The sequence below is a fragment of the Hyaena hyaena genome, unplaced genomic scaffold (assembly GCF_003009895.1).
Source record: "Hyaena hyaena isolate Hyena2069 unplaced genomic scaffold, ASM300989v1 scaffold_478, whole genome shotgun sequence".
Taxonomy (NCBI): Eukaryota; Metazoa; Chordata; class Mammalia; order Carnivora; family Hyaenidae; genus Hyaena; species Hyaena hyaena.
Window position 1 is genome coordinate 1,191,359 of NW_024081110.1, and position 25,485 is coordinate 1,216,843.

At 38.6% G+C, this 25,485-nt stretch overlaps 1 protein-coding gene across 3 annotated transcripts in view; it reads right to left on the reverse strand.

Moving 5' to 3' along the window:
• NALCN (sodium leak channel, non-selective) overlaps nt 1–25,485 on the reverse strand; it is a 285,524-nt gene that overhangs the window by 109,118 nt on the left and 150,921 nt on the right. For all 3 annotated transcript variants that reach the window (XM_039254277.1, XM_039254276.1, XM_039254275.1), the window contains 2 exons: nt 18,942–19,079; nt 4,490–4,564 (listed from right to left, as the gene is read on the reverse strand). In XM_039254277.1, the coding sequence (XP_039110208.1) occupies nt 4,490–4,564; nt 18,942–19,079 (213 nt within the window). The remainder of the gene's footprint in view (nt 1–4,489; nt 4,565–18,941; nt 19,080–25,485) is intronic.

The following is a 25,485-nucleotide window of genomic DNA, read 5'->3' on the forward strand; positions in this document are numbered from 1 at the left end:
TGACTCATGTTTGGCATTTATACAGCTTTCCTGTGACTCAGTCATGGAGCCTGGACTTTAGGTCTGAATTGCCTTGGTTCAAATCTTAACTGTGCCATGTATTGGCTCTGTGACCTTAGGCAAATTACTTAACTTCTCTGTGCCCTAGTTTCTTCATCTGTAAGATGGATATATTAATAATACCTTCATCACATGGTTGCTGTGAAACTTCAATAAGTGAAAATACACAGCACCTGGAACTGAATGTGTCCGACAAATGTTACTATAGCTACAGATTAGGTGGCAGAAAGGATAAACGATGAAAAAAAAGTTTGTACTGAACAAAGCAGACTATGGAGTATGTATGCTTTCTGGAACTTAAAGCATTAAGAAAATTAAATACTTTTTACATCTTCCCAATTCTATTCTCTATCTCGGAATAGTAAAAACAGAGGGTAGGCATTTAACCCTTCAAGGGCTGAGGCTGCACACAGAAAACTAAACGGGGATTCCAGGTAACATTTGTAATGGAGGTCTGCAAGAAGCATTGAAAAACAGGCTAACATTTCAGGTATTCACCTAATTATATGCACGTGTGTATGAAAGTGCATATGTGTATGTACCTGGGCATATGTGGGGGTGTACATGAGTGTATTCTTGAAACTAGGTAAATGAGCCTTACTTCAAAGGTTAAGATGACTGGAAATAGTTGGGGGCATAAAAAATGGCACGATTTGTAAAAATGAATGAAACACAAAATATTCTTATAAAAAATGGAAGAAAATGAAACAGGAAACATCTTAGTTTAATATGATAATATTTGGTCCATGGCAATTAGTGAGTTTCAATTTGAATTAATAGATAAATATAACAGGGGCGCCTGGGTGGCTTAGTCAGTTAAGCGTCCGACTTTTGCTTAGGTCATGGGTTCAAGCCCCGCGTCGGGCTCTGTGCTGACTGCCAGCTCAGAGCCTGGACCTTGTTTCAGTCTGTGACTCCCTCTCTCTCTGACCCTCCCCTGCTCACGCTGTCTCTCTCCCTCTCCTAGAAATAAATAAAACATTTTTAAAAAAATAGATAAATATAACAGATACGTAGTGCTAGTCCAATCATGGCCAAAAAACAATATGAAAAGTACTAATGAAAATGAATTTGCTGTTTTATTTATGGTTGGGATTTTCAATTCTCAAATATCTCTAAATATTCAAAGAAGATACTTCAAATTGTAGGCTGGTACAATCAGATAATCAGCTTTGATGTATAGGATTTCCAGAAATAGAGAGCATTACTAATATATAGCAAGTGATTAAATAAAAACCATTTTATAACAAATAATAGATGCTCAAAGTAAAGCACCATCTAGTTTATTAAAGCTGTATAGTCTAAGAAGAAAGTCAGATGCCAATTAAAATCCTGACTTTTTAATTTTTTTAGTTGGGGTTAGATAAAATGTATATATAATATATATCATATCAACACTGCAAAAATATTAGTAGGCTTGAATTCATAAAGTTGGAAAGAAATTGCCTATAGATTTGCTTCTTTCTGGTGGAAAATGTGGGCTGGAATTATATGGCATTTTAATTGGCCAATGGTTATTTAAAACAATATTGAACCTGGCTGTATCACCAACTTAAAAAAATAGAATAGTTTTCATTTTATGTATAGACTACATATATTTTATGTCCTCAGACAGAGGACATTAAAAACCTTTGTAGAGTAAGCATGGTAAATCCACAGGAAAATCCACATCTAAATACCAGATTTGTAAATCAAGGACTAAGGTGTCTATCCAACAGCAGATTTTCATTGGTTATGTCTAATGATATGGGTCAGTTTCACTTTTGAACTCACTAATTACGTATTTCTTCTTTAACTAGAAGCTGTTAAAGCATTTGCATCAGTGGCATAAGAGAAGTTCTTAACTCTCATTTGAATAATCTGTCACTGTGGCTGCAAACTGAAAAGATCTGGAAGAAATAATTTCCACTATGCCCAGAGGGCCATTTTGCTTGTGTAGCTGAAGCACAGGAAAGCACTTAAATCCTTCCTTGAAAAGCTCACAGTGGGCATCCTTTTTATCAAATATATATTTTTTTCTTTTGTTGACTACCCTTGGTTAAAAGCACAGACTTTGGAGATAAACAAAAGTAAAAGGATGAAATGCCTAAAGTGGTTTTTGGATATGCAAATGACAACAAAACCATTTAAACAGGTTCTGCCTTTGCTTTTGTTAAGAAATAGAGAACTCAGGGGTGCCTGGGTGGCTCAGATGGTTAAGTGGCCGACTTTGGCTCAGGTCATGATCTCACAGTTCATGGGTTTGAGCTCCGCGTCGGGCTCTGTGTTGACAGCTCGGAGCCTGGAGCCTGCTTCGGATTCTGTGTCTCCCTCTCTCCCTGCCCCTCCCCTGCTTGTGTTCTGTCTCTCTCTGTGTCTCTCTGTTTCTCTCTGTCGAAAATAAACATTAAAAAATATTTTTAAAAATAGACAATTCAGATGCAATTTGAAAATTCTGAATGTGTAGGGCATTCCTGTAATTCCAGTTAAGACTTGTTTTCTAATCTTAGTTCTTTGTTAACATCCCAATTACTATTCTTGCACTGCTGGGGAGCGTGATCCAAGCATATCTTACCTCCCTCCTCAGGTAAGGAAAACAAGGGCAAAGATAAACTACTGGACTACATCAAACTAAAAAGTTTCTGCATGGGAAGAGGAACCTCCAACAAAATGAAAAGGTAACCTATTGAATGGGAGAAGATATTTGCAAATGATCCATCCAATAAAGGGTTACCTAGAAAATATATAAAGAACTCATACAACTCAACACCCCTCAAAAACAAACAATCTGGTTCAAAAATGGCCAGAGAAACTGAATAGACATTTTTTCAAAGAAGACATGTAGACGACTAACTCATGAAAAGATGCTCAACATCACTCATCATCAAGGACAGGTACCATGTGATATCATCTCACGTCTGTCAGAATGGCTAACATAAAAATCACAAGAAACAACAACGGTGGAAAAAAGGAACACTTGTGTACTGTTTTTAGGAAGGCAAACTGGTGCAGCCACTCTGGAAAGCAGTATGGAGTTTCCTCAAAAAATTAAAAATAGAATTACCATATGATCCAGTAATTTCAATACTGGGTATTTACCCAAAGAAAACAAAAACACTAATTTGAAAACATGTATGTATCCCTATGTTTGTTGCAACATTATTTACAATAACTAAAATATGGGAGTAGTCCAACTGTCCATCGATAGATGAATGGATAAAGAAGAGATGGCATATATATATACAATGGAGTACTACTCAGGTACAAAAATGGATGAGATCCTGCAATTTTTGTATAATTTTGTACATTTTGACAATATGGATGGTTCCAGAGGGTATTATGCTAAGTGAAATAAGTCAGACAGGGTAAGACAAATACCATATGATTTCACTTATATGTGGAATCTAAAGCACAAAACAAATTAACAAACAAAAAAATCAGAAATAGATACATAAACACAGAGCACAAACTGATGGTGGCTGGGGAGGCGGAGGAAGGGCAAAATAGGTAAAGGAGATTCAGAGGTACAAACTTTCTGTTGTAAAATAAATAAGCCATGAAGATAAAAAGTAGAGCATAGGGAATATATTCAATAATATTGTTTTAACTTTGTATGGTGACAGATGGTAACTACACTTGTGGTGAACACTGCATAATATATAGAACCGATGAACCACTATGCTGCACACCTGAAACTAATATAACATTGTATACAAACTATATTGCAATAAAAAAAATATCCAGTGACCTTTACTCACCCAAACTCTACTTCTCAAAGGGTCTCTACTCTTTGATAGAGCCAAATATGTATGCCAAGTATCTTCTATGTAACAGAAACTCTGAAAATGGTCCTCATGCCTGTGATCTTTCTGCCATCAGCCATATAACCTTCACACATTTTCATTTCCATTTTGGGGGGATGATTATCAATACCATAACATCCAATCTGTTTTCATACATTACCGGGCACACAGTGGATCATTTATTCTATTCAATTTCCTATAATGACTATGGGCACCAGGACTAAATTCTCTTTTAGTGTCTAGAGGTCAGGCAAGTTGATGCTTAATATTTTTATGATGATGATCAAGAGTATTACACATAATTATGCAAAATGGCAATCTGGCCCTGAGGCATTTCATTTTCAAACAACCTTTATGTAATGGCAGGAGAACAGCACCAGTCCAATTTTGTATAGTATGTGCATCTTACTTTTACTCAAAACAGTAATATAAAAATGTTCCTAGGATAATTATAGAGCAAAGAAAACCTTCTTTGTTGATAATGGATAAAAGTTCAACAAAAGAAAATTCTACCAACACAGACTGCCTTGATTTATTAAAATCTATTTTTCTTACTTTGAAGCTCTATTAGAACATTGTCTGTAAGCACATGTTCTACCCTCATTTTTTTAAAATTCATATTTAAAGAACTCCCACACATTACTTACTTGTTTAAGCTTCTTTAGATCTTCATCAAGTTCTAAGTTGTCCAAAATAACAGCAACAAACAAACTCAGGAGGATCTATAAAATGGTTAAATAACAATGAAAAAAAACCCACATGCTATAAGTATCAGAATATAGAATATCTACCTAAAATTAAAATATACAGAGTGCATTAAATGAAAAATAAGCATGTAGTTGTAAAGCACTGCATAGGAATTTTAAGACATTTGTCACAAATATGTTAAAGGCAATGCATATGCTAACTTAAATAATATAAAATATTAATTTGCTTTATGAAACCAATTTAAAATGGAAATTAAGAAATATTTTTTTATAACCCAACAGTCCTACTTCTGAGACTATATCCAAAGGAAATTTGGAGTATTAATAAAAAGCTTTATATACAAAGGTGCTTGATACAGAGAGTTAACTGTAATAATGAAATACTAGAAATAGTATCTAACCTTACATAAACAGATAATACAATTATACGGACCTCTATCACAAAAATCACACAGCCATTAAAGATTCCTGTTGTGGTAGCTGGTCTCTAAGAGGGGCCTCTGGTGTTCACACTCTTGTGAGCTTCCTTCACAGTTGAATATGGCTGGTCTATTGAATAGGTTATGGAAATGATTGTGTGTGACTCATTATAAGATTAGGTGATGAAAGACATTGTGGGTTTCAGCTTGCTCTCCGTTGGATCACTCACTCTGGTGGAAGCCAGGCACCATGTCATGAGGACACACAAGCAACCCTACAGAGAGGTCCCTGGGCTGATGAAAGGAAACCTCCCGCCATGTGAGTGATCCATCTTGGAAACGGATCCTTCAGCTCTTGTCGACCTTTTGGTTGACTGCAGCCCCATCAACATCTTGACTCCAAACTCAGGAGGCATTCTGAGCTGGAAACACTCAGTTCAGCCTGTCTCAGATTCCTGACCCATAGAAGATGTGAGAAATAAATGTTTACTGTTGTAAGCTCTTAAATGGTTCATAATTTATTATACAGAAACAGATAACTAATGCACTCATGAATTTGAATAGTATTGAAAAAATGCTCGCATTACAACATTAAATAACAGTATACATGATAGAAGTGCAGCAAGGAACAAAGAAGAACAATAGAGAAAATGCTAGAAGGAGGCACTTTAGAGATGTTAATGATGCCTGCCTTTGTGAAAAAACAGTCTTTCCCCCTTGTCTTTGTATTTTGCCACATTTCACAAACTAAAAAAGAAAAGGCATATGCTTCTTTTTGGAATTGGTGAATTAAAGTAAAAGAAAGCAACAAAAAAGTAGAATTTTTAAAAATATTTAATGGTTAGTCCCTTCTCAAGTTTGAATTCTCTAAAGCTCCACATTCATTTGATAATCTTTCATTCCTAATTTATGTTCCTCCTTTCAATTTCCTTCTTAAGAAATTATCCCCATTTGTTAATATTAGAGGGTTAAGCATGAAGGTAAAAAAGTTAAGGCAATTCAGTTATGACTTTTAAGTACCAGAGAGATTTATTATGCAAAAGTTAATAGCTAGCTCTTTTCCAAGTTCCATGGGTATATAACAAGAAGAAAAAAAAGCTTCCAAATAGCATTGAATTTTGACAGTGTATGCTTGGCTTGGGAGAAGTGCCAATACCCTTCTGTTTAAAAGCCATGTCCTTTGGGATCCTATCAGAACTTAAAGAAGACACGGAATCATCTTGATGACAGATTTTTACTAATGTCATCAGGTCTGCCACACCATGGGCATCTGGGCACAGATATATTTAGTCTTTCTCTAACCAGACATTATTCTCAACAGGACCATTCATAGTTCCCTTCAAGTTTAGTCCCCTTGTCTGACCTTGATATTCTCATCAATAGCACTATCAGAGAAGGAGTCTACCTTCCCCTACAATCTCACTCCAAATTCAGAGATGTCTCCTTGACGGTCTCCTGCCTGGAGAAAGTCCCATCCTACACTGTTTCTATTAGTCATTAGGCACTGAAGCAGGCACTGTTCCATCTAATGTAACCAGTTTTCCTATCTCCCCACTAAAGGACAAACACAAATATAAAAAGAAAAAAAATTTCCTTGATGATAAAAAAAAATTTCCTCGATGATAAAAGTGACTATAGTGCTCCCTTTTCTTAGAGCATTTCCTTTAGAAAACATGTCTTTGTGGATTCTTCATCTCCCCCTTTGATGTATACACAGCACTAATTTTCCAACCCCGGAATGATTTTCTTGGAAGGGGGGGTGCCCTCTTTGACATGTTAACACTAGCCAGACAGCACCCTATCTATCATCTCCTTCTCCCTTCTTTGGGGGTGGGGGTGGGGTGGAGGAAGGGTCACTTAGCAACCTGGCTCCATATTGCAAAAGTATCAACTTGTCTTGAAGATATGAGAAGTTTTCTTTTTCTTTTAGATAAAGGTAATTAGCTACCACAGATGGCCACCTCAATTACCAGGTGAATTTAGGGGGAACTCTATTTAACAAATGATGTTGTCAAGTCTTCTTATGTGAGGCCTAGTGATTTTCATCTTGAGAACACAGGTGTAATGTGGCAATATATACACAAGGTGAAATTGCTTTGTCTTTGTGGTCTCTTCAGTGGGTTCCCTGTGATGCCCACTGCCGTCTGGCTCAGTGCTTATTCAATAATAAAACAGTTTTCTTTCTTGTCTACCTTGATGGAGATGTTTTCTGGGTTGGCAGGATATTTTATTTTTAATGATTTTCCCAACACCAGACAGATGGCAGGCTACTTAAGGACAGTGAGGTTATGTCATTCAATTAAATGTGACAAGCAGTTGATTGGGCCCCATCGATATGTCAGACCCTGCCTGGTCAGGAATATAAATATGATAGTGAGCTCACTGCTATGAAGTTCACAATTTAACTGAGTTGCTGTAGGCTGGCAGCCTGGTAGAAAGAACACTGTGGTGGGAGACCTCAGTTAGCCACCAGACCCTGAGTTTCAGGGCCCTCCTCGTCTGTGAAATATGGATAATAACAACTATTATTTGCAGCTATGCCTTTTTTCATTTAACCTTTTCCCAACAACCCTGTGGTTTGGTGCAGCCTGTAAGAAAATACACAGGCATAAGCTTAGATATGGGAAAACTAAAATAATTTTCTTGATATTTCTATGCATGAATTGAAGTCAGTCCATAAACCCTCCATTTGTGTTGATGGCTGAAAGATGCATCTTGCCTTATCAGTTCAATTTAGTCCTTTAAAACTCAGCTACATTTGAATAAATGCTCCTTTTGCTGGTCAGAAGTCAAGGATGTGCTTCTCATCCGGTCTGGTCCACTATGGCCATGTGGTCTGTCCTCTGTCCACCTTCAGGGACAGTGATGGTGCTTGTTCTGGGGGCCTCATCTGGATTGGTCACCACCTCAGCTCCTGCAGCTCCTGCTAAGATCCGAGTCTCAGTAACACCCATGTACTACTATCCTTGGGCCGCTGTAATGAACAGCACAAGCTTAGTGGCTGGAAACAACATAAGTGTATTCTATGATTGTTCTGCAGCCCATTGTCCAAAATCAGGTTGTCAGCAGGACCACGCTCCCTCTAGGGACTCCAGGGGAGTATGGACCTTGCCTTCCATCTTCCAGAGGTGCCAGGTGTTCATTAGCTTGTGATGGCATTGCTCCAGCCTCCACCTGTCGTCATGTGGTCTTCTCTTTCTTCCTGTGTCTTATCCTCATTTTTTTCTTGTAAGGACACTTGCCATTGGATTTAGGGCTTATCTGGATAATCCAGGGCATCTTATCTCAAGAACCTTAATTTGGGGCACCTGGGTGGCTCAGTCGGTTAAGCGTCCAATTTCAGCTCAGGTCATGATCTCGTGGGTCATGGGTTCGAGCTCCATGTCACGCTCTGTGCTGACAGCTAGCTCACAGCCTGGAGCCTGCTTCAGATTCTGTATCTCCCTCTCTCTCTGACCCTCCCCTGCTCACTCTCTCTGTCAGAAATAAATAAAACATTTAAAAAATTTTTTTAATTAAAAAAAAAAAGAACCCTAATTTAATTACATCTGCAAAGACCCTTTTTCCAAATAAGGCCAAACTCACAGGTCTGGGAGTTAGGATGTGGCTGTATCTTTTGGAGGGTCCCCATTCAAGCCCTTCTACTCTCCATCTAATCTCTAGCTTGAGACATTGGTCTTGTACTAATGTTGCTCCTATGCACTGGCTCTCAACTCTCAAGAAAGTTGGGAACTTCTTCCATTCCAGGTGGAGACTGAGAGAGACTTGTTCCTGAGGCTCTCCCAGCCCTTCCCTCTCTTCCCAGAACTTCCCAGACCTCCAACTCTGTGCAGGCCACCCCACGTCCATGCAGGGCCTCCGGCAAGGCTACCTCCTGCCAAGTTCTGATGAGAAGTGGGTGCCAACTCATGGATGCTGAACACACACAGGTTGGCACCGATACTGCTGCTGCCCCTGAGTGTGGCTGCCACCCTATCTTGCAGCCCCCTGCTCCCCTCAAGCTCCAACCTGGAAAATGTTATTCCTTGTCAGAAAGGAGGAATGTGAAGAAAAGTTGGAGCAGGGGTTCAGAGTGGGGCTCATACAAATGTGAAGACTGCTGACCGGAAACAAAGCCCAATCAGAGTATCACACATTTAGTTCTGTGCCATCTGAGCATTTAGATTTCTGGGAGCTGATCTGGGGCGATGGGCCTGGGTGTGTCTTCTGAACACTACTTAATTTAAGGTTGTGAGGCACTGACAGGCTCCAAGTCTGTGCTAACAAGATGTCAAGATACCAAGGAGAAAAGATGATTCTGGCAGGAAGAGAGCAGATTTCCAGGGGGCCTGAGCAAAGACAAGGCCTTGGGAGCATGTGGCTTATAAGGGGCCCGGCGAGCAGTGATGTACCACAGAGCACTGCTGCCAGAGGCCACAGAGGTAGGATGGAGAGGTGGCAGTTTGCCCAAATGCCACCAAGGGAGGTTGGGAGGTACGAGAGGTGTCATCACAAAGTGATGACATTAGCTTCCTCTCTGTTAAATTTTTCCTCCCAAATGCAATTTTTAATGCATAATGTAGTTATTTTAAAGTGGTTCATTCAGATAGAAACTACACAGCATAAAGTACAGTTTGACAAAGGGCTATTAAATACATAAGGTTTTGTTACTTAAAAAAAAAACAGTCATTTTAGACATTCTTCCTGGAGGAGAGAGAGAAAAGCTACCCTTAGAGCAGGGCCCAGGGACAGCTGTGGGGTGCTGGCTGCGGTTTCTCCTTCTCCTTCTCAAACCCGATGAGACGGCTGGGAGGATTGGAAGACCCACACCTACAGCTGGAGCAGCTGGGAGGGGGTTGGGCAACAAATTCAAGAATAGTGTAAGAGAAAGTTGAAAGTTTGCTTTCAACTGTCGTTAAACCTAAGTTCATTCAACACCTATCTTTGTTTAGGCGTCGCTGCTTAGTTAACCTGACGACATGATGGCTCAGCAGAATCTGTATTGAAAAATCCGTACGGGCGCCTGGGTGGCTTAGTCGGTTAAGCGTCCGACTTTCGCTTAGGTCATGATCTCGCGGTTCGTGGGTTCGAGCCCCGCATCGGGCTCTGTGCTGACTGCCAGCTCAGAGCCTGGAGCCTGTTTCAGAGTGTGGGATCCCCCTCTCCTCTGACCCTCCCCTGCTCACGCTGTCTCTCTCTCTCCTAGAAATAAATAAAAATATTTTTAAAAAAGATTAAAAAAGAAAAAAAAGAAAAATCCGTAGGGAGCTCGCGTTTCTTCCCAAAACTCCATTTGGACATGGACTTTTAGCCTGGTCCTTGTTGCCAGGCACTGTGTTAAGATGGCGACTTGGCACTTAGAGCGAAAGGTGAACGAAGTCTGGCTTTAATTGCCTGTTTGGAATGGAAATAGAAGGTGCAGGAGAGGCAGGGCTTAGCTGTGGTCGATTGCAAGGAGGTGAGAATTACTTTGTGGTTCTTTTCTCAGACTCGACTAAGGTGGCAATAACCACTGTGACAAAGAAATAGAAGTGAAGGGAGGGTGGCAGCTCAGTGTTTGTCATATTTAATTCACGTTGTCAGTGAGACATTCTTTTCCTACAGACCGGCTCTTCCGCGCCCCCGACCCCAGCCAAGGTCATAGGAGTGGGGGACAAATCCCAATTCGGAAAGCAAGCAAACCAATTCTCCCAGTTGTTTTTTCTTTTTCTGTTTTTATAGAAAGCTGAGGTAATGCTTATGAGGAATCTGAACCCATTACATTGATGTCTGAATCTTATTTTCAGTCAGTATTTACCCACAGGCGCCACATGTGCTGTGCCAGTGAGTTTTCTGTAGCCAATACGTGTGATTCACAGGTGTATATTAAAATGTTATTGCTAGAATAAAGTTTTTACAGGGACTCACCACATTGAATCACAAGAGCTTCCTCATCTCCATGGGATACTTTTACCTTTACATTTGGCCAGTTCTACATTATGCAATTAACTGGCTCTGCTGTATTTACTTTTAAAAATTATTTATATTTACATAATACTTGAATTTATAATGTGGCAAAGAATACTACATCACAACTTTTTTGAGTGATACACTTTCAGGGGCAAAAGAGGCTGATGGTCTATCCCTTCATTTCCTCTTGAGTTTTGTTAGGACACACATATGCTTTCAACACAGTGGTATTCAGTTTGTTCGATGCTTTAGAAAAAGAAATTCATATATTTATTTTTAGGCGTTGACTACTAGCCACTTTTAACAGGGCTATATAACATTCCATCATATTTATAAGCAATACAAGATTTATTCTACTATGTAATATACAGCTGATGTAATACATCTACTTCCTTATTTATGAGCAATAGTGATACATTACAAATCACCAATTTCAATGAAAAAGTATACAATAACTATTAAAATATCACAGGTACTGAATTCTTCTAGTTTGCTCAGATTATAATGGCTATTCTCAAGATATATTTAGCATCGACAAAACACGTAGTGTGTAGTGGGGAAAATGCCATGTATAAAATCTCTGGGAGACTGCCCAGTCTTGTTCCTAGAGTTTTTATGAATGACATACCAACATACTAGTGAGATTTTTGACCTTCTATTTTAGTGGATTTCAGAACATCCATTTCTGGGTTCATCTGGCTCCTGCTCAGTGTCTTTTTTTTTTTTTTTTTTATGTCTCCCTATTCTTTCTTCCTTCCTTCCTTCCTTCCTTCCTTCCTTCCTTCCTTCCAAAATACAGTTAATTTTATTTATTTTTTTCCATAGTGTAAACTGTATTCTTTTTTTTTTTTTTACAGATAGTTTATTGTCAAGTTGGTTTCCATATAACACCTGGTGCTCATCCCCACAAGTGGTCCCCCCATGCCCATCTCCCCCCCCCCCACATCCATGAGTCCTCAGTTTGTTCTCAGCATTCAAGAGTCTCTCATGGTTTGCCTCTCTCCCTCTCCCCCACCATTTCTTCCCTTCTCCCCCATGGTCCTCCGTTAAGTTCCTCCCAATCCTCCTATACGTGCAAACATATGGTATCTGTCCTTCTCTGCCTGACTTATTTCGCTCAGCATAACACCCTCAAGGTCCATCCATGTTGCTACACATGGCCAGATGTCATTGTTTCTCATTGCCATGTAGTATTCCATCGTGTAGATAAACCACATCTTCTTGATCCATTCGTCCGTGGATGCACACTTGCTGCCCAGTGTCTTAACAGGTGTTCAGCTACCATCGAATCCTATGGCCTCTCTGTCCTTCTCCAACCACCTCTCTCACTCCTTACCTTCCATGGAAAAAGCCAGATCCTCCTGAGCTAAGGGTTTTGCTAGGTATCTGCTATGGTTTAAGTTTTATTCATTCAACCACAGATAATTAGTCTGTTTTCCTTCCTTTTACTAGGAACACATTTCAGCACAATTCGATAAATTACAGAAGCAGGTGTCTTCCCCAGTATCGTTACTGCCTACGGTTTTGTTGCGACAAGACCATCTTGCCCAGCACACCAGGGTTCTCTTCCTCTCTGCTGGAAACTCAGCTTCTGGGTCAGCCTGACTCAGACTCCTGAGAGTCATGGTTGCCTTGGGAAGAGAGTAGCCTTACTATTTTCCAAGTGGGTTTTCTCGGCTGCGAATGTCTACCTCTATTTTGCATTCTCTCTAACTGCATACAGTCCTGTGCTTACCCTCGACACCTTCGCCGTTCCCTCCCCATTTCTTTAAAGTTTACTTTTACTACTTTCTTTTCCTTATTATGCAACTTAACAATAGTCCATTAGCTGAAATGTCACCTTTACTCTTATTTCTCTCTCTACAGTGAACTTTATTAATCATTCCTTTTTTAAAAATTATTTTCAATCATACAATAGGAGCACAGCAGGCACCTGGTCAACACCCCGTAATCCTGTTTTTCTTTTTGCTTTTTACCATTTAGAATCACACTCTATCCTAAGTTGTCTCTCAAGCTGCAGTTGGAAACAACCTCATTGTTTTACACAGGTCAACACAAAGTCAAATGCAATCAGAACAATGTAAAATGGGATACGTTCAACACAGATGCACTTTTAAATGAATTCTATAAAATCAAGTTATTTAATTTACACTTTGGAATGCCATTTTTGTCTGCAAAATATGACTATTCTCAGAAAGCTGTCACTACAGAAGCAAAATCAAGAGATTGCTGTGTTAATTTAAGCACTTCAAAGGTAACAAAAAGACTATCCACAATGAACGCTTAATTACATTTTCTCTCTTTCAGTATTCACATCACAGAGCTTTCCTTTGAAACAATAATAAAGGGAAAAACACTGAGCAAAAAAAAAAAAATAGAGTCTTTCAACTGGATAAGTCTTCAATAGTCCTTATCCCCTAATCATTGGCAAAAGTGGGGGGAAAAGATGGATTTCACAAGCACTGGGCAAGCCGCAATCAGCCAGGTCAGAAATAGGGAATAAATACCTGGCGGATGAGAGAGACATTTTAAAGAGACAATAGATAATGGCTATGAATATGCATTTGCTATACACTTAAGCTTGATTTTCATTGTGGGCTGACAAATTGGTGCCCCCAGGGGGCGATGGAATAGCCTGCTGCTTTTTATTCCAGAACAAACTGCAGCCAAACATTTTTTTTTTTTCTTCTTGTTTTGCTGCCTGGCATATGCCTGTCCTTGAAAAGACTAAATCAGGGACTCCCTGGCTTGCTCAGCCCCGCTTGGCCAGTGTGGATAAAAAACAAATCAGAGCTTGTATATTTATGTGGACATTTTTTTTTTCATTTGGCTTAAAATGCTTTGTAGTATTTTGCAAAAAGAAGCATTCAATTTAAGAAAAAAGTGCTCATTTTAATTAAGTTCAAGCTAAAGACATGCTTATGGAATACAGATTTTAACTTATAAGTGTAGGGATTTTAAGGGGATGTGATGCATATTTAACACAGGCCTAGGGCCTCCATCCACCTATTTTATCTGTCAATCCACAGACTGTCTCCAGCTGTTTTACTGCCAATATTTTAACTATTTCAGATTACGTAGGGCTGGAGTGAGCGGGAGTCAGAAGTTTATTACATGGACACTAATAGAATGCAAGCCACAGCCTCTTATCACTTGTATCATTAGGTCTGAAATCACAGGATTTATTTGTTGGTTTGTTGGTCTGTGCTTACTAGTCTTACTTCTGTATTAGGTGTAGGGTCAAAAAGGGGAAAGGATGAGCTGTTTCCCAGGCTGGGAAAGTACTTAGACATAGCGGTTGAGATTAGGAAAACTGGGCTATATCAGATTGAGCTAACATGGTAGAGCCTGTCATAGTGACTGTGGGTTGGAGGATGTTCAGAGAAGCAGAGCAACCGCTGATTGGGTTTTAGGCAAAATCTCCAATGACCTGGGGAAGTGAATTCGGTCCCAAGACTTCTTGGGCAGTACAGTATGAAAGTGACACTCAGATTTAATGTCTTGTGGAGTGCTTTCTTTCACTGAATTGATCAGCTCTCCTTAAAAAAAAAAAATCATGTGAGCTCGGGTGGCTCAGTTGGTTAAATGGTCGACTTTTGGTTTGGGTTCAGGTCATGATCTCGTGGTTCATGGGTTTGAGCCCCACATTGGGCTTCATGCTGACAGTGTAGAGCCTGCTTGGGATTCTCTCTCACGCTCTCTCTCTCTCTCAAAATAAAGAAATACATTTTAAAAACTTTAATTAAAAAATCATTTAGAAACTTAATCTGAGTAGATGTACTTTTGGCTTTAGATTTCATAATCAGAGAATCCAACCAAATACCTCAAAGCTTAAAACACTTAACATAAATCTGGTTGAGAAAAACCAATTTGAGTTTTCTTGCAGCTGTATATTTTATCTGGCTCACTCTATATACAAGCAGTACATTAAGATTCCTTAAAGTCCAGAAATTCGAAACAATTAGAAGATAGAGGAGAATATTTTTCCTACCTCAGGGTGGGAAAGAATTTCCTATGCATGAGTCCAGAAAAAATATTGACCCTAAGTGCAAAACGGTTGATTTTGACCATGTCAAAATATAGTGTCAAAAGCATCAGAAACAAATTAAAGTAACAAAATGCTGCTTAATAGAGAAAATCTGCAATTCCTACAAGAGTCAGGAACTACTACCTACTCCAAGAAATGCATTTCAAAAAGACCAACTAGCCTTTAGAAAAACAGGTAAAGCTTACAGTACAATTGGGGGAGTCACAAAGATGGCCAGTTAGCTAGCATATGAAGAAGTGCTCGCTTATCAACAATTGCTGAAATGCAAAAATGCAAGCCTAAAGCCACTTGACATTACTATCCAACTCATTAGACTATCAAAATCTTAAGCCTGACAACATCAACTATATGTGAGGATAGAAGAACACGGGATTCTCCACTGCGGCACTTGGGAGGGTGAGCTAGTGGAACTCGCCCGTTGAACAAGGCTCGGCAAATGTAAGGTCCAGACAGTAAATGGTTTAGGCTTTGAGGGCCAAGAGGCGACACTGATGATATTTTGTGCGTACTTACATAGTAATTTAAAAATGCACAAACCACTCCTGTGCGTTGCTCAAGGGCTGTATAAATAAAGCCTGTGGGCTAGATTGGATATATGGGCTTGCAGACCCACGCTACAGAGCCATCTGGGCAGGATCCAGGATCCAGAATTCTATTTTCTGGCATGGATCCTAGAGCAACACTCCCACAACTGGACACATTGTACACACGTATTAGTTGCAACATTATGAGAGCAAAATTTCCTAAAATTCTTAGGAAAACAACCTAAGAATCCACCAGGAAGGACCAATAAACAAATATGGCAGTCAGTCATAGTCCATATATTCATGACTATATATGCTAATGAATTTGATGTGCATTAGAGTAAAAATATTTCAAAAACAGTATTTAGGGAATGTGTGTAGAGTTTGATCCCATTTACTCGGAAAATTGCTGCTACTAATGATCTTTAGGAGGAAAACAATGATCAGGTATGATGTGGCCTCAACGTGGTGTGTGGTCATAGCAGCGAGAGAAGTGCACAGGGACATGTCCCCCAGGTACGGCCATCAGGGTACTGAAGCAGAGCTTCTTAGACTAGAAAATAACATAAATCTTAAAAACTAATGGCATAAAATGTTTGCAGATTATAACCTTAAATTTAAAGCACTACAGGTTTTGATGGATACATATATATGTGGGAAACTACTGCATTTCATTGATTTTAGGACACACGTTTATTTTTACATTTTAACAGCCTGAAATTGGCAATGCAACTTATCATCTACATGGACAGTTTAATTGTTGTTCCTTGTTAATGTTAAACAAGAGAAGAGTCTTCCTATAGTTAATGACACTGTTAAATACAGTAAAGTATGATTTAAAACTGGAAGATAGATTCATATCAAATACATCCTAGTTGTTATCTGGGAGAGAGGGTGTGGGGAAAGAAGGAAAGATTAAGGCAGAGAAGGACTCGGTCTAGGAATGGGCATCAATGATGCTTTAAACTGATCAGTAATACTTTACTTCTATAAATTAAATGCATCTGAACATATTAAATTTTTAGCGTTTATTAATGTACAGTTTTAAATGCACACCGTCTTATTTAAACTCAGTGTTGGCGTTAGCTGTGATGGTCTTCCTGTTCTATGGCTAAAACGCCCCCCAAATACGGGTCCCATGTAGATGGCATCTTGGAAAGCGGGCATGTGGGGCACTATGACCCTCATTTCCAGATACAACGTGACAGAGAGGTAAGAGAAGTTGTCTGATTCTTCCAAAGTCGCACATCCAGTGGCCAGCGGAACTGGAACCTCAATCTAGACTTTGAAGTACTTCTGCCTTATTTACCAAAGGGCCCTCCTTCCTTTACAGATTTGAAAAAGATTATGAATACAAGAAGAAACGATTTCAATTTATAGTTTGAACTCAGAACTGTGTTTTGAAAATCACAATGGAAAAAATTATAATAAATGTTTTGGGCAGATACTTCAGTCAGTAGACTGGAACCGCAGAATTACATATGGGTTTTCCAGATGTGCTCTGTGGACTCCCAGGGGCGCAGGTGAAGCAGGGGAGTCCTTGGAAGCGCTTCAGTGTTCCACTGTTAATGCTATGTTTTTTGGCCCCATAAGGAAGATTCAGACTGCCCAAGAAGTGTACGTACCAGAATTAATATTTTATTTCATTATCTTAGTGATCGCTATAGTTCACTTGAAAAAAAAATTGCTTTGGTAAACAGTTTACTTGGTTGAGTCATTTTTCTTCTTGCTTTCATATTGTGTGAGACTCTCACTAAATGATCAAATGTCTGCCGCGAGGATAACAAACAAGTATATTGTTTTCATAGAAGAACAATTAGATAGATTATTACCATACATAGATGATTTCAAGCCTATCTATCCTAACTTGAACTCATGATCAATAGTCTTCAAGCTATTCCATAGCTTTAAAGGAACTTAAACACATAGTAGGTACTCAATAAACATTAGTTGAATTCACAAATGGGTGTATGGATGGATGAATGGATGAATGAGTGGATGGATGGATGAATAACATAGATCTAAAAGTCCCAGAAGGGAGGATGCAAGGCCCTCAGGGCTAAGTGCCATGTAGCACAGGCAGTTTTGGCTCTGGAAACCAGGCCTCCATTCCTCCTGCTGAAGGTTCTTTCCTTTTGTGCATATTGTAAAAGTCATCCCATGTAACATGCCAGAACTATTTCTATGTGGTTCTACCACATAAAAATATATCCTTATACACTTTTTGACGGATGTTCTCAGTGTTGAAAGAAAGGCTCTGCCTTTAGCAAATGCCACCTTGAACACATCAAGTTTCTGAAGCACCTGTTTAGTTCCCATTTAGAATTGGAAGGAATCTTGGTGCTCATTAGTAATCTGTCTTATTTTAGTGACTCTTGGAGAGAGGTTTGATTCCAGGAAGACATTTTCAGTGATGATGCTACACTTCACAATCCTAGGAAATAACAACGTAGCTGCATCACCACAGGCGATGAGATCAGGAAGACATGGGAATGTCCTCCGCCAGCCATTCACACTGTACATGACACTGGGTATGTTACTCAACTCTGCGGAGTCTCAGTTTCATCATCCGTAAAGCAGAAACATTACCTACCTTGGCTGTTCCAAATATTAGGAAGGAAATTATGAGGTGTTTTGCTTTTTAACAACAGCAGTTTTTTGTTTTTTTTTTTTTTAAATTTCATGTGTTTCTGATAAAGGATAACATTTTGGGTCCTTACATTGGGACTTTGAACATAACAGAGCTTAAGTTTGCTTTCAGTATACACACATTTATTATAAGGAGCTGTACTTTGGCCATTAGAAAGATCTGAGAATTACACCCCTTAGTATGTCAAGGCCACATTTCACAACTTCTTTCTTTCTGTTTAATGGAAATGCACTGAAAAGAAAATTCTCCTTGTGTGACAGAAGTCAATTTTTCCTGAGTGCTGGTATTTTGTTTTCATGATGCTTTTTACAGTATTTGTAGCTCTGTGTTTTTTCCCCCATGCGTTTCTTTTAGTCACACAGCTCAGAAACACAGAGCTGACTTCTAAATGCACCCTGAGGTCTGCAGTGTGTCTTCAGTTTAATCTCAGCTTTGGAAAGGAAGCAGTGAAAAGTGAAAAGCGTGTCTCTACCTGATAAATAATAATAATAATAGCGGCAGCAATAATAATGACGTAGTTCTGGAAACACTTAGAGATGGTTAAACATGTACTCGAATATGGGATTTCCATTATGCTTTATCTTGTGTTCCCTCAAGCACACACTTGTATAGGATGGAGCCCTAATCTTACTCAAATTTTAAATCTAGTTCCTCGAGCAGCTGGAGTCATAGAAATTTAGACTGGAAGAGACCTCATCCAGCCAGACTACTTTACATTGGTTCTCTGACTCTAGTTTTGACACTAAAAATAGGCCCCAGATATCGGTTGATGCTCACCCCATTATGGTACTAAGATATAATTGAGAAGAAAAGCTAAACTCACCAGAGTGGCAAAGAGGTGATAAAGAATAAAATAGATGGCTACCACAGGTGCCCACATGTGTCCCACAGCATTTAAGGTTTGGTCCATTACGTCTACCCATCCTTCCTGGGTGAGGATCTGGAACATGGACATAAACGCCTATGGAAGAAGAGAATAGAGGCATTAAACACCAGTTCAGGCTTGCATGCTGTTTAAAACTAGTCTGTGGTGTTTGAGGATTTCAATCTCAACATTATTGATTTTTATCTGACTGAGGAAAGAACAGCCTTCATTCCACAGAGGGGGAAAGAGCTGAGAACTAAAGATCCAAAAAGCCTGATATCTAACTATTCAGTGTGGAAAGCTAAAATAATCACCCTGAATTAATATTAACCTTGTTGGTGGTAAATACTGTTGAGAAAATAAAATTTAAAAAAGGATCTCTTTTTATTTGATTTTCTTTTGTTCCCTCTAAGCAAGCTAATGATTTACTTAAGACTTCCTACAGATAACTGTATTTTTTTTTTCTGTTGCTAAGCGCAACTTATTTTTATAGCGAATTACAATTGATTGTCTACAGGCATATGAGAATAATAGCTTTGATTTTACTTTTATAGTACCCATCTCTCAAATTATTTCAGTTCTATTGAAAACATGAGACTCATTAAAAAAGAAATATTTCTAAATGGTATTACCATACCAAGAAACTTAATAAAGACAAACATATTTTCATGATTTTATTTATTATTTTCAAGGTGCAGAGTCAAGACCATGAAAGAGGCCAAGACCCAAATAAATAAATAAATAAATAAATAAATGAAAAAAGAAACAAAATATAGAGCATTCCAACAAAATCCAGGCAAGCTAAGACTCATACTTTCTCTGCAAAGATCTTTGGTTAGTTCCATTATTACAAGTTTTTCTTATTAAGTTTATGGTTACATGTACATCTCTGACTTGTGTATGTTATATACATTAGTGGTCAATAAATGCTTTTAATGAGGATTTATGATGATGATGATGATGACTGGAGAAAGTGACAGTTGTAATCTAGTGACTCTTTAAAAATGTCTTTATAGGCTTTAGTACAATGAAGATGTAAATTGGATATTCAGATTCCAAGAAATAAGGTCCATGATACTACAAAGATGGACAGGCCCAAGATAAAAACTCTGTTACAATGATAGGATCTTAGAGACAAAATGAACCCTACAGAAAATCTAATCTGCACTTTTCTTTTTGAAGATAAGGAAAAGGAGGCTTAAAGATGATCGGTGAGTAGCTCAAAGTCGCTCTGTTAATGTGTGGCACTAACAACTACCACTGAGTCATTATGATTCCAAAGAAAGTCTTTTTCCAAGTATTGCATTCCGTGTTCAGGGAGGTCTTGAATCTCCTGTTTTCCGGGCTGCACCCCAGACAGTAAACACTCTTAGCGGTTTCCTTTCCTAGGGACACTTAAATTAACTGTTTTGGGAGTACGACATTCAACACCCAGCACACAGTGGACCCATTTGAACAAAGGAGCAATTAATTATTAAGTGATTCTTGTAGTAGAAAATTCATTTTTCCACTTTTGCATTGTCTATGTGTGAAACACTTAACATCTCCTTGAGTTAATTTTTTATAACCTCATTACTTTACAATGTGTTTTGTTCATGTAAGTATGAAGTAGGTTGTTATTAATGCTTGAAATCAGCATTGCCAAGGACAGACAACATAATACTTTCTCTGCCAGGGTGCCTAAGAGAATATTAGTCCTAACTCATCCTAAAAATGCTGCAGATTTTGCAACGCATCATTTAACCTCCTAAGTATGCCAAAACTTATCATTGAGGACAATCATTTTCCCCCTCCGTGTGTGTTTCTGTTGAATATTTATTACATCCAAAGACAAAGAACACAAATTCCAAAGACAATGCATATAAAAATACCAGACTGCTGTATTTTCTTCAATGAAGACGTCACCAGAGTGAAAGTGTGTGTACATCCTCAGGACTCAACAGCACAAAAAGAAAAGTCAAAACATCTACTAGTAAAAAGGGAATTTTACCCGACATGGATTTCTTTCCCCCAAAATGACAAGCCGGCTTGTGATTAAATCCAACATTTACTCTTGGTACCTAGAGACCAAAAAAAGCAGGTGTACCTTTCAACTGCCTTGGGCACTAACCAAATTAATTTGTTTTCATCCACTGCATTAGCTTTCATGAATACTCAGCTATTATGCATTCGGTAAATGCTAGGGAACATAGAGTGAGGGTACTGTAACCTGTTGCTGGCAGATAAGCAATGTGGGCAAGAACACTGGGGTTATCTTCCAGTCTTTTCAGAGTCTCAGAAGAAAAAAAATTCCTTTCTGCACAGCTCAGCCACCTGAAAGTGCATGTTGTAAGATGCTGTGAATTACATTTGAGAGCAATGTTTTGTTACAACATGATTCATATGTTTCCAGCTGCTTCTGTGAATAAACCAACAAAAGGTAGCACCATGAAATACTTCAATTACAGGCTGAAAATTAATTTGTGCCTGCATGAAGGGTGGTCCATCAGTTCCGTTGAGATCTTACCCAGAAATTTACATCCCAGCGATTGTTGGAGATGTGACTCAGGTACGCTTACTTATATTTATATTGTGCACAGAATGTGTGTCCCTTTAAAGGCCCCCTTGTGTATTTATTTAAACATAAGTTATTAGTGGTTACTGAAGGTTTAATGTGTTGGGGACTGAGATGAGAAAGACATGGTTTCTTCTACTAAGAAATTTATAATCAAGAGTAGTAAGAAAAAGATGAAAATGACCAACTCTAAGAAAAGGCAAAGGGAAAACATGGTGTATAAGAGAACTGTGGTAAAGCTATCACGAGCAAGTTAGAAGTACCAATGTATTCTTCTTGGGTGAGGCACGAGCTGTTTGGGGAAAATTATGGCAAGTGATTGTCATTTTCACGATGGAAATGAGTGGGACTGAAACGGTGAAGAAGGGGACCATGGACAAAGGACTGGAGGAAGTCCTTTCTTTTCTCTGAGCTACTTGTCTCTACATAACACCATTTTCCTATACTGTTCGCCTTTTGCCCTTTAATGGTTTCTACCGGCTCTTTATAAATTAAGAAAACTGATCTTTTATCTGTCAAATATGTTTAAGGTATTTTCCTCAATCCATTTGTGGTACTTTTGCAAACATAAATTTTAAATTTCTATGTAGTCTAATTTGTTATTCTTTTATCTAAGGTAAAAAACTTCTCTCACTGGAAGACTGTACATACCTGTACCCATACTTTTATGAAGTAGTTTTAATTTCTTTATTTTATTGTTTAATATGCTGAACCAGAAGTCACCATTTAGATCAGTTTGTATCCGGAATTTATTTTGGTATAAGAAGTGAGATAGGAATTAATCTTATTTTTTGTTTTAATAGGTGATCAGCTGACTCAGCACATATAATTGAGAAAAATCTATCTTTTCTTCACTAATCTGAAATACCCCCTTTATCATAAACAGAATACTCATATAATTTCAGCTCTATTTCTAAATTTTTATTCTTTTCCATCAATTTATTTCATCTCCAAATAGCCTAACAACTGTACACTCACTTTAATAATGATTTAAATGAATTAATCATTTGATTAATGAATTTAAAAAATCATGAGTTAAAAGTTAGGATTACTAGCTGTTCCCCATAAACTTGTTTTCAGAATTCTTTTATTTACTTTTATGTATTAATTCCTCAAAACATCCTCTTGTTTTATTTGTTGAGGTTAATCTAAGAAAACCTGATTCTCCAATCTCATAGAAATGTTTATCTTTCCATTTATTAGTTATGATTAATTTATTAGTGATTCTACATATGGTTTCCACACATTTCTTGTTAAGTTAATTAATATTACTTTTCAAAAACTTAATCAAGGTGATGCCATATCATTAAAACATTGTATAGTAAAGAGGGGCCCCTGGGTGGCTCAGTCGGTGAAGTGTCCAACTTCAGCTCAGGTCACGATCTCACGGTTCAGAAGTTTGAGCCCCACGTCAGGCTCTGTGCCGACAGCTCAGAGCCTGGAGCCTGTTTCAGATTCTGTGTCTCCCTCTTTTTCTGCCCCTCTGCCACTCACGCTCTGTCTGTCTCTCTCTTTCAAAAATAAATAAACATTAACAAAATATATTGTATAGTAAAGAAGCCTGTTGATGAGTTTCTTAATGGATGAAAAACTACAATTGTATGCCAAAGCATGCTTTATTTACTCCTAACTGGTCTTTCATGCTTGCCAGAACATTGATAATCAACAGATTGATAATCAATATGTTGACTATCAAAATATTGTTCACTGTTGAGCTGGGTAATGTTCTCAGATCATACTTCCTCCTCCAGGGCTCCAGTATTATGAGGTATACGGAACCAGAAGGTAAATGCCCCCTTTCTCACTTTCCACTAATTGCTCAGAATCTGGCCCAGTTTCACACACTTTATTTTAATCTTTGCTTTCTTACACAATTTTCAGTTAAGTTTAGTTTTGTTTGGCTGAGATTTTCTGATTGTTTTTGACAGGTTTTGTTGGAAAAAGAAATACATACTTTTCCTCCCTTCTACTTCCTATATCTTCCAGATTTTCATGCATTTTATCTGTTTGGAATAAATTCCATTCTTTTTTTTTTTTTTAATGTTTTTTTTTTTTAAATTTATTTCTAGGAGAGAGAGAGACAGCGTGAGCAGGGGAGGGTCAGAGAGAGAGGGAGACACAGACTGAAATAGGCTCCAGGCTCTGAGCTGGCAGTCAGCACAGAGCCCGACGCGGGGCTCAAACCCACAAACCGCAAGATCATGACCTAAGCGAAAGTCGGACGCTTAACCGACTAAGCCACCCAGGCGCCCCAGAATAAATTCCATTCTTATGCTCCTATCGATGTTCTTCCCAAAGCCTTTGATTACTTGAAGATTCTTGCTCTCAGATATTTTTCTTCGGGTCTTTTTATCACCCGTTTTAATGTAGACTAACTGCTTTCTAGATCTGCTCCATGGTGGTCAGAATCTTTGCTTTTAACTTTCTTATTCTAGATCTTTTGTTCTCTCTAATACAGTGTCAGAAAGCGATTCCTGAATTTCATGCCTGCTTGTGAGAGTCCTGTTTCAATGTCAGCTGGGCTTTCTTCTCTTTGTTTTGCTGTCTCAGGATGAGAAGAGGGGCTTGCAGGGACAGAAGTATTAGCTGAGGCTGTGGGAAGTGATGCTGGAAGATCAAGTTTCAGATATTTCTTCAGCTCAGTTATTCAGAAATCCTTATTGCTGCCAGAACCCATCAGTCCCAAGTGTTTGCATCCTCTGATCCACAGGCTCTTCCAGACAGTCACTGCCCCTGCATTGGCTCCAGGGGAGGGCAGACAGGCTGATTCTGTCTTTTTGGGAATTCTTTCTCTGTGTGGAGAAAGAATACAAGAGGGGCTCTTGCCCCCAGGACCGCCTGTCCCCGCTTGGCTTCTGTTTCCTTCTTTTCTCTTCATACTCTCACTACGCTAATTTTTTTGTGTATCACGGGAGATGATTTGTTTCTGGAAATCATGATTATTTGCCTTTCACTCTCAAGCTTTCTTTCTATCTGGGAAAAATAAAATGGTGAGACCTAGCGGTTTATTTTGCTTCTTGTAAAATGGCTGGAACAAGTCACTTCTACACTGGGCTTTCTCATCTTTTTTCAGGCCTGTGCGTGTTTCCGTGGTCTGGTCTCCTCAAATGGAAGGAGAGGAGGATATGTTTTAGGATTTGCTTTTCCAATTTATTTTCTTTTAAACGTCTGGAAAACAGGCTTAAGGCATGAGCCTCAAGAGTGCATCCACCCTCTAAGATTTTCTCTCTTTCTCCCTGCTTTCCTCCCTCCTTCCTGGTAGCTGCTACTCAAAGATAATGGCATGAAATTGTGGCCTTGCCTTTGTGTGGTTATTGCTGGTGTAATCTTTTCCGGGCTGATAATTAACTGTTTCACTTGCTTCCTTAGGTTTTGGGGACAGAGGGTCTGTGGTTTTGCTATTTTACTCCTCAAGTCCAAACCTACAGATGTAAATAAAGAGGGGTAAACAACTTTGTTTATAAGTCCTTTTACTTTTTTGTTTTTAATGACATAAGAATATCATGGATGCCCTTTGATAACTTGATGCCCCAATGCATGTTTTGGGTTTTGAGTATGTGTGGATATCAATTTAGGTTAAAAAATAATTAAATGTTTTTAAAAAGTACGATGGGTAAACACCTCAGGTTTTAGTCAACACATAGCAAGCAGAATATGATCCCATTGGTAATATACAAACTAGATGTGTTCTTGTGGGGCTCAAAATGTTTGAAAGCCTATAAAATAAACTTGGTACTCTGAGGACTGGAATGTGGAGGACAGAATGCCGAGAAAGAGAGGGGGGTGGATACACTCTTCTGAACTTCTTAAAGTAATAGCTTAAAGTATTTGCTTTGCTGTTAGTTGTACTAGTCATCGTTGGAGTGAGACTAGGCGATTACTAATTAATCCGGAGATATAGTTTGCACACCACAAAATTCATCTTTTAAAGTCTACATTTAAGTGTTT